This window comes from Trichinella spiralis (assembly GCF_000181795.1).
Source record: "Trichinella spiralis strain ISS 195 chromosome Unknown Scfld5, whole genome shotgun sequence".
NCBI classification, from domain to species: domain Eukaryota; kingdom Metazoa; phylum Nematoda; class Enoplea; order Trichinellida; family Trichinellidae; genus Trichinella; species Trichinella spiralis.
The window spans coordinates 807,651-817,348 of NW_003526944.1; the positions used below are offsets into that span (position 1 = coordinate 807,651).

General features: G+C 35.4%; 1 protein-coding gene across 1 annotated transcript; it reads left to right on the forward strand.

Annotated features, from left to right (window-relative positions):
* Window positions 1-366: 366 nt before the first annotated feature.
* On the forward strand, window positions 367-9,607 carry Tsp_03859 (vacuolar protein sorting-associated protein 26). Its single transcript, XM_003374617.1, has 30 exons — window positions 367-482; window positions 605-769; window positions 877-983; window positions 1,500-1,646; window positions 1,753-1,901; window positions 2,473-2,601; window positions 2,655-2,730; window positions 2,975-3,234; window positions 3,286-3,395; window positions 3,566-3,892; window positions 4,236-4,469; window positions 4,535-4,619; window positions 4,784-4,996; window positions 5,043-5,147; window positions 5,252-5,391; window positions 5,491-5,677; window positions 5,742-5,843; window positions 5,910-6,091; window positions 6,198-6,360; window positions 6,426-6,653; window positions 6,716-6,929; window positions 7,030-7,232; window positions 7,381-7,674; window positions 7,775-7,912; window positions 7,974-8,102; window positions 8,224-8,347; window positions 8,401-8,417; window positions 8,656-8,782; window positions 8,996-9,347; window positions 9,415-9,607. The coding sequence occupies exons 1-30, from the start codon at window positions 367-369 to the stop codon at window positions 9,605-9,607; spliced, it is 5,016 nt and encodes a 1,671-aa protein (XP_003374665.1).
* The last annotated feature ends 91 nt before the right edge of the window (window positions 9,608-9,698 follow it).

Consider the following 9,698-nt stretch of genomic DNA (forward strand, 5'->3'; position numbering starts at 1 on the left):
TTTTTCTGTTCGGGAAATCTGCCGACATTGATATTCGACTGGATGGTTCGGACGTCAGGCAAACAGTAAGAGTCGAAGGAGATGATGGAAGTTTTCAAAACTGCTTTTTGTATTACGATGGCGAAAGTATAAGTGGCACAGTATGAAATAATTGATTTTTTTTAATTCTTTGCAAGTTTCTATATGCATTTTAAAGGTGTTCGTTCGCTTAAAAAGGCCAGATCAAAAGCTTGATCACAATGGGATAAAAATCGAATTTATTGGCCAGATTGGTAATGCATAATTTTCATTGATGAAATTAATTTTATTTCTTTTATTAATTTAGAAGTTAATTATGACCGAGGCAATCACAATGATTTTATTTCAATGTGCAAAGATTTGGCTCAACCTGGAGAACTGTATCAAAGTGCGGAGTATCCTTTCGAATTTGCACGTGTGGAGAAGCCATATGAATCTTACAATGGATCTTATGTTAAATTAAGGTTAGTAGTTAGTTCTTTTGATTTGATTGCAAAATTTCTTTTTTTTTGTCATATTAATTTACATATGTTTGTGAAAATTTATAAGTAATTCAGTAAATCAGTGGACGTGAAATGTTTTGCAGGTATTTTCTTCGTGTCACTATTGCCAAGCGTATTTCCGATATTGTTCATGAAATGGACATTGTTGTGCATACGTTGTCTGTTTATCCAGAGGCAAGTGACTGCATTAAGATGGAAGTTGGAATTGAAGACTGTTTGCACATTGAATTTGAATACAACCGTTCGAAGTATGTGTAAATCTAAAGTGAAAAATTCTAAACTCTTCTCTTTAATCAATAATAAAATTGTAATGATTTTTTTAAATAAGTTACATAAAATGTATTGTTTGTTTTAGATATCACTTAAAGGATGTGATTGTTGGCAAAATTTATTTTCTCTTAGTTAGAATAAAAATCAAGCTCATGGAAATTGCAATAATTAAGCAAGAAAGCATCGGAACAGGTATTAGTTTGTTGTGTTTTTTTAATTTTTAATTTTATCAGACTTTTTAATAGGAGCTAATGTATATCCTGAAAATACTGCAATAGCAAAATATGAAATAATGGATGGTGCACCTGTTAAAGGTAAACAACAGTTCGAAGCATGAAAATGTTAACTTTAATGTTTCGTTGTAAACACTGTGACTAGCACGTGCAGTTAGTTTTTGAAATTAAGTTTAACAAGTAATTGTATTTATTGACGGCAGATTTTATGTAGCATGCGGAAATAAGAATACATCTGAAATACAATGTTGTATAAATAGCGTGCAGTGGTGACTGTTTTATCATGCACGATTTTTGTATTTGCATTCCATTTTGATTACAGTAATATTTTATACTTTATTTTCTTGTTTGATGAAAGGAATTTTAAGTAGTTTAAGTTGAAGTAAATTTCTTTTTTTTAATTAAGATGATTATTTCAAATGAATTCATAATCGGGTATAAATGAAAAATAAACATTTCAATGGAATTTTTTTAGGAGAATCAATTCCAATACGTTTGTTTTTGTCTGGTTACAAATTAACGCCAACTATGCGGGATGTGAATAAGCGATTTTCAGTGAAATACTTTTTGAATCTAGTACTTGTTGATGAAGAAGACAGGCGTTACTTTAAGCAGCAGGCAAGTAGACGGTCGGAGTTGTTTAAACTTTGATGACATCATCATTGTTTAGGAAATAATTTTGTGGAGAAAAGGTGATAATTTGACAAGAAAAGGGGCCCCATTTCCAGCACAATCCCAAGTGATGGCCATCAAAGCGGATGGTGCCAATTGTGATGGCAAACAGCCTGTTGGAAGTGAAAGTGTGGAGGATGTTCCACCTTCTGAACCAACGCCTCCGTCTGTCGACACGAACGATGATGATTCGGATGTGGTGCCGGTAAATGGAATAACAACAAGCGTACAATCCACTGTTGCAGAAGAAGCGGCAGTTTCACCATCCCAATGTTGATTAGTAACTCTGTTTTATTTTATATGCGACTCTTATTTTTTTTCCCAATTTCACAAAATTTATTTTGTCACTCTTTCGAGCCTACGCTAAAATTTAAAAGAATCATCTCATTTTGGTACTGATTCTTTTCAAAAAGAAAATGAATATGCATATTCCAAATGCATAATCTCGCCTTATAAAGAAATGAGCTGTCTCGTGGGCGTCGAACAAGGTTAATGTAATAATATGTGATTTAAAAATTGTTTTCGATTATGGTATGCTTCCTATATGTGTACGGTTTTTTTTTCTTAAATTTTACTCGTACCCTGATAATATTATGAAGTAATTTACAGGAAAAAAGAATTTTTTTAATGAAATTAAAAATTACATTTTGTTCATCATATTGTTTGATTGATCAAACGGAAAGAGTTTCTTTCTCAGCAATGGCTTGTTATTTTTGTCAGATGTTTGGTTGTTAACTTCAAAGAATCCACATTTAGGATTTAATATTTTCTTTCAGCCAAAAGCGACGACAATGGTCGTCGCATCGAAAGATCCTAATTTTGTTAATAAATTGATGGCAGATTTATATGCCGACTTGTTCAGTTTATCGTCTGAATCGAAGAAGAAGAATCCAAACATTAACGAAGTAAGAATTTTTTTATTGGGGCATTTTTTGTGGAAATTAATCTATCAACTCAGGCGGTAGAAGCTGTTCTTCCAAGGTTGACAAGCATTCGTAAAAGTCACGATGAGAAGCCTGATTACAGTATACGTGGTAAATTTTTTAAATAATTAAATTAATTTAAATTAATTATTTAAAATTTAATTAATTGAAGAAGTTAATTGATTTAATTGTATTTGTCTTAATTAATTTAATTTAAAAAATTTGAAAAAAAAATTAAATCAAAAAGAGTTAATATCGATTTAAAAATTCAACAAAATTGGGGTCACAGTAAGAAAGAATTTGAAAATTGAATACTGTCGTTTCTTGGTATGTTGCAAAAAATTGTTGTTTCAAGCGTTGATATCAATCAGCGATGCAATAGTGCGTCCATTGTCGATGGCTTGTGAGACGAAAAATCCTCGACTGGTGCAGATCGCTTTGAGCGCGATGCAGCGGTTGTTGAATTGCAACGGCGCCGGTTCGTCTGCCATTTCAACAATTGTTTCATCTTTGTGGTTGTTGAGCAGTGTTGAAGTGGAAGAATTGAAAATTTTACAAACGGTCACGTTGTTGGTCACAAGTGATGACCAAGTGCACGATTCAGAATTGGCCAAGGTGATGATGAGTGAAAAATTAAATTTAAATTACATTTTGTTCATGTTTCAGTGTCTTGTTATATGTTTTCGGTTTAATTTTGCCAAAGATCCGAACGTGGTCAATACAGCTTCAGCTACAGTTAGACAGCTCGTTTCTCATGTTTTTGATCGAGCTGAAAAGTTGGACTTTTCGGGTTTTTATTTAAATTTATTATTTATTTATTCATATATTTATTTTAATGTAAGTCTTTGAAGGCTCAGAAGAGTTGCTTTGTCAGGTGAAAAGCAATCCGGCAAAGCCACCGCAAAATTGTCCTGCTTCGTTTGGCGATGCAATTATGCTGTTTCAGGTTTGCAGAATTGCAAATTAATTCCTTTGTTCTGGTGTATAAAGCGAGTTTGAATTTTATTAAGGATCTGTGTCGCTTGGTGAACACTGAAAATCCTTTATGGCTTACTGGCATTTTCGAAATGACCCGTACGCTTGGTCTTGATTTAATCGAAAAAATTCTCAATGACAATCAACAACTTTTCTCTGAGGTTGTTGAAAAAAATGATTATCATGTTCAAGCGAAATCATTTGCTTTTATATCTGTTCTAGACAGCCGTATTTACTTTTTTGTTGAAAGAATCCGTTTGTCCGTTGATTATTCGACTGTTTTCATTCAACTTGAAAGGTGTGCCGATTGAAGGAGCAAAAGAAAATTTGCATATTGTTGAAAGCGTTCAGGAGAAGCCTTATTTTCCAATCACCGTTCGTCTGTTGCGCTTGGTGGACATTTTGAATTGTTCCTATTCCAAAGTGTTAATCACGGAGTGCGAGATTTTTTTATCTCTGATGATCAGGTTCATCGATCAGGACAAATTGCCTTGGCAGCGAATTTTGGTATTGGAACTCATAGAACGTTTGGTATCCAACTGCGACATGTTGAAGTAATGATAATAATAATAATAATAACGATTGTGATTGTATAATTTTTTGTCGTTGATTTCATAATAAAAAACTTAAATTTTATTTAGAAGATACTGTACTGCGTATGATATGCAATCTCAGTCGACCAAAGTTATCAAAGAGCTCCTGTCAGCTATTGGCGAATTCACGCAGACGATATTTCCAGAATTGAGTAGACGCGTCCAGCATGATGACTCGTTCTTGCATGTCGAAGATTCGGTTCCAGACGTTGGCTTCAACTACGACCATTGTTGGCTTCCATTCGTTTCACTTCCGACGCATAAAATTCACAAATCAAAATTGTAAAATTGAATTTGATGTTGTTTTTTTTTGTTTTTTAGTTATTTATTTATTTATCATAATACAGTTTGGATATGACAGATAAAGTTGAACCGCCTACAGTGCCTGTTGGTTATTTTTTGAATTTGGCATTCGAAATTGTGACCGCTTTGGTGAGAACATTGCAAGAGATTTTCGTCACCTCTACCGAAGCTGGTGAGAATGCAGATGTTTTTATTTTTTTTATTTAATTTTTTTCTGCTGTACAGTGGTGGTCGAGCATATTGTGGAATCGTCTTGGAAATCGCTTTTGTCCGCTTTGGGAATGCTGTTGCAGTGCAGTGTTGGCGAGAAATTGAACGAGCCGCTGTTGAAAAGCTTGACGGTGATGATTTCACTGGCGAGTCGAATGGATAAGACGGAATTTTTGGCCGCTTGTTTGTGCATGCTTTGCGATTGTGTTTCGTCATCATGCCCACAGCACTGTCGTTCCAAGCCAGATAACGCCGACGGCAGTTTTTCTCATCATGATCATACGGTATACGGTATTGTAAGTACGTGAGAAAGGGCGAAATGTTAGTTATTGGAAATTTCAGTTTGGCGAAAAGAATTTATTAGCTGCTCGTCATTTATTATCATGCTCTTTGGACAGTGGATCCTATTTTGGCTCGAATTGGATTGTCGTTTTGAAAACATTGCAAGTATGAATTGTCGTTTTTTTTGTCCAATGAATTATCACATTATATTTTCGATTGGTTTTTTTATTTCATCTGTTGTCATTTTAGAATTTACTCTTGCATCTCAGAATAGTGCCAACAATTACCGACGATCAAGCATCGCTTTTTTTCGACAACAATCCCCAGTTGCACCAAAATTCCAAGCCGTTTGTCGTGCACATTGTCGATTTGCAATTAATCGTCAAACTCATTGGCGACCTAGTCCAGAGTACAGAGTACTGAAGCGTTGCTTTGATTTCAAATTTTGTTTCGTTTGGTCTTATTCGAATGCATTTTAATTAATTTCATTTTAAACTATCATTTGCAGACGGTATTCGACTTGCTCGTTGTTGAATTTGATGCAATCGTTGCGACATTTGATCAACGAAACGTTGAATTCTTCAATAAATGAAAAAGAATCTTATTTTTTCATCTGGGTGCTGTTGGAAGTATTTTTGACAAGTACATCCAGGCCGTCGAATATGTGGGAATTGGTCGACTTGGTTATTTATCAAGTATATATTTTTGTTTTATTAAGCAGAATAATACAATTGTGCGAATGTGTGCAATAATTTTTAGCTTTGCTCTTGTTCGAGAGCATCAGTGCGCGTTTGGGGTTCATTTTCGGTGGGAAAAATTTGGAGAACTGAACTAGCTTCTGAAGATGCTATGTTGGATGAGGTGCAAAAGTTTACTTTCTCTTTAATATTAAAACAAAATAAAAAGATTGTTGGTATTTTATTTTAGGACAGGCGCAGTTGTATGATACATTTGATGATCAGTTCGGGTAATGTGCCTTATGAGGATGTTCGACTGAAATTGTTGGATTGCATTTTGTGCACTTGGCGTAGTAAAATTAAGTTGAATTATCCGGATGTGTGGTTTCCTCTGCTCACGGCGATAGGAACTTGGTGGTCTGACTGTACCGAGTAAGTCTGTTGAAGTTGTTTTACATGGTGAAGAAAAACACGATCCGATTTAATAAGTGAAATTTCATATCAACGTCGTCGTCAATGTTCTTCTATCTTGTTGTAGTGACAATGTTCTTCGGGTTGCATTTCAAGCACTGAGCACTGTCGACACTGATTATTTGTCCCAATTGGACGAAAAATGCATTCAGCATTTTATGACTATGGCAACGAGATTTGGTGAACAAAACAGAGATCCAAATATTAGTCTCAGTGCTGTGGAAATTTTAGTACGTTTTACAAGTGATTTGTGATTTGAATTGATTATTGTTTTCTATTGAAATTATATTTCCAGTGGACCACGGGTGATTTTTTGTATCGACAGAGTGTACTGTCAGAAGGAGACGAATGTGAGGTGAAATTTCCAGAATCTCTGTTTTTGTACTTGTACTCGTGCTTGAGTAAGTTGTGCACTGACCCGAGACCTCCGGTGCGGAAAAGCGCCTGCCAAGCGTTGTTCAGTGCTCTGGTGTCGCATGGTGTACGTTTGAACGCAAACATTTGGGAAATTATTTTTTGGGAAGTACGTTAAAAATGCCATTGGTAGTTTTCTGTTATTATTTTTTCAGATCTCCTCTTTTTCAGGTACTTTTTCCACTGTTGGACAAAGTTTGCCAGTTTCACATCAGAGCTTCGACCACAAAAGATGATTGCAGTGTAATCGGCGGTACCAACATTGCCGTCCATCATTCCCGAGATACGGAAAGTAAACAGTGGGCAGAAACTGTCGTCCAAACGCTCAATGGAATTGTGAAATTATTTTCCAGCAACGTGCCCATATTTTTGTCTATCAAGCAGGGTAAGAACAAAATTTTATTTCAAAATTTTTTTAAAATGTAGATTTAATATGCAAATTATATACTTGTGTATATATTATTATTATTATTATTATATTCAAGGTGGTTTTTACAATTCTTTTACCGTATTGTTGAATTCTATCGAAACGCTCGCAATACAAGGCAACGACGAAGTTTGCGTTGCCGCTATGAGAAATTTCGTTGACGTGATGCAGTCCAAGCCGTTGATTGAAGTCTTCAGACAATTTGACGCTAACAACAAATCGATTGATCCAAAGAGTAAATTTCATCATCTTCTGTTTGAGGTGAACTTTATAATTTTTTTTTCTTCATTTGCACATTTTTAAGAAACGTTTTATGGTTTTTTTTGATCCTTTTGAAACTTGATGCTTGGTTTATTCTATTGTATTGTATTGTATGCAACGTTTTGAGATGAATTTTCATTTTTTTCAGGCTTGGAAAAAAGTTGGCATCAATGCAACAGCCGAAATTTTAACATTGAAAGATTCTGACGAGTGTGAAAAATTGTGCCGTATACGTCCGGTTTCTTTCGTTCATCATTTGCTCAGCATTTTCGTGCCTCTGTTCAACTTGGCTGTTGCTGGTAGCTTGTCTGACGGTGACGTTCGTCGGATGGTGGATATTTTGAAAGGCAGTGTTCTGTTGGAAACACTGGCCGACAAAACTTTGCTACTTTTTTCGCCAAATTCATCATCATCCGCACTGCTGTCACGTGGTCAAGATTTGGTGCGTGGTTGTTTCGAAGAAATTGTCAAAGTTTGTCAACTTTTACATATTGGATGGAATATGCAAATTTTCTAATTCATTAATTTTCATTTTGATATAGTATATATTCAGTGCGGAAAAGTCTTCGTCGGTGTATATATCTTGTTTTTTTGACACTGCGTTGCAGTTTGTGCAGTACGCTTATGATCCTCCAGTGTGTTTGAAAGGAATGATGACCAAAGGCGCCAAAGTTGTCGGGGTGAGAGGCATTTGTGCTGTTGATGAGGGCAAAATTTGCCAAATTCTTGTTCCTGTTCCAGAATGAACAAGTAGCCATGGCTTTTTGTCCATTTTCTGAAATTATGTTGCAAATGTCCGTTTCAACTTACGTGAAACTTGCCAAATGGCCTGTCGTAATTAGCCAAGGTATTGCACAGAAAATACTGCACGTAAGTAGTGATTTTTTTTTTCGATTTTCACACTTGACCAAAATTTTTTTTTAATAATTCAAGAAAAACGTGAAAATTTGTATTGAAGTAAAATTTGCGTATTTATTTTTTTGTTTTTTAGACACTGTCAACTCCTCTGAATATGAAAAGAAAATGTCCAGCAAACAGAACTTGGTACGCTTGTGTGAATGAACTGATTCGCATCATGCATGCCACAGTACCACTAGCTTATACAAATCGGGACGGTATGAGAAGTTTTGCACAGAATGGATGAAAATTATTCGCTTGCATTTTTCAGATGAACAATTGAAATTGGTGTGGCCAGAAATGTTGGACTGTATCCAAAACTACCTTTTCGTAGAACAGTAATAATAATAATTAATTGTTAATCTTTGCAACTCTGTGTTTTTTCAGTTGTGAGAATTATTTTTATTTAGCGTGAAGCCGAAAACACGCGAAGAAAGCATGCAGGAAGAACTTTTAGCCTGCGACGTAATTGACAACAAAGTGGTAGCATTTTTTAATTTGTTGATTCATGGGTATAATTGTTCAGATAATCGAAGCGATCAAGACTGACGTATTACCGATGACGGAATATCTACCGGAACAGTTTGTGAAGCAGCTCATGAACGTTCTCTGTCAAGGTTGTGTTCGGCGTACTGAATCTTGTGATTCTTTATGTAAGCTTTTTTTTCTTTTTTATGTGTTATCTTCTTTTCTTATCATGTTAATAATCAGTAAACGTTTTGTTTAATCTCATTACTTTAAGGCTGCACAGTTTTTTAACAGAATTTTTTATTGTAATCATTGTAATGCAATGGGGCAAGTTAAAATGGGATTCTGAAAAAAAAATATTTATATATAATTTGAAATATTTATTTGATGATTGATAGGCGATGGAGTGCACAGTCACAGAGGACTAGAGCTACAGGCAATCTGCTTTGACGCTTTGCTGAGCACATTGTGTCATCCGTTGGCCGAACATGGTCATCAACATCAACAACAACAGTCATCATTGACTAGAGGTAATGGCCCTTCGTCAGCATTGCAGCAGCAAAGCGGTAGTCATCACAAGTTGGCTTCGGTGAATTGTGCACTGAATGCGTTGTTCAGTCGTTGCAAACAAGTACTGACGGAATATCCTGAACGGGAACGTATGATGCGACATGCCGGTGTGCCACGCGAGCAAGTGATCGAGATGGTCCAAGTGCTGAGCACCATAACTAACATGATTGGTTGTTTTCAGTAGGAATTTTTTTCATTGATCATATTCAATAAACAAGTTCAATAAGTTGAAAAATCTCTCTTCTAGACGTCAGCCGGACAATTGGGAATATTTGAAAGATGTCATTGAACAAGTTGGTCAGCTTTATTCACATTTGGTCGACTGTATTGTGTGCAAAGAAGAGGATGTACAAAAGGCGCTGATGCAAGCTTTGAAAGCGTATCGTTTTTTTGTTGAATCGAAGCCTTTCTTGGAAAATGGAACCAGGGAACAAGTGTGAAGTGAAGAACCACCAATGAGAAAAACGAAAACTGATTAACAACAAACAAACAACTTTCATTTTACAATGGCGGTGATTTGAAATACAACCT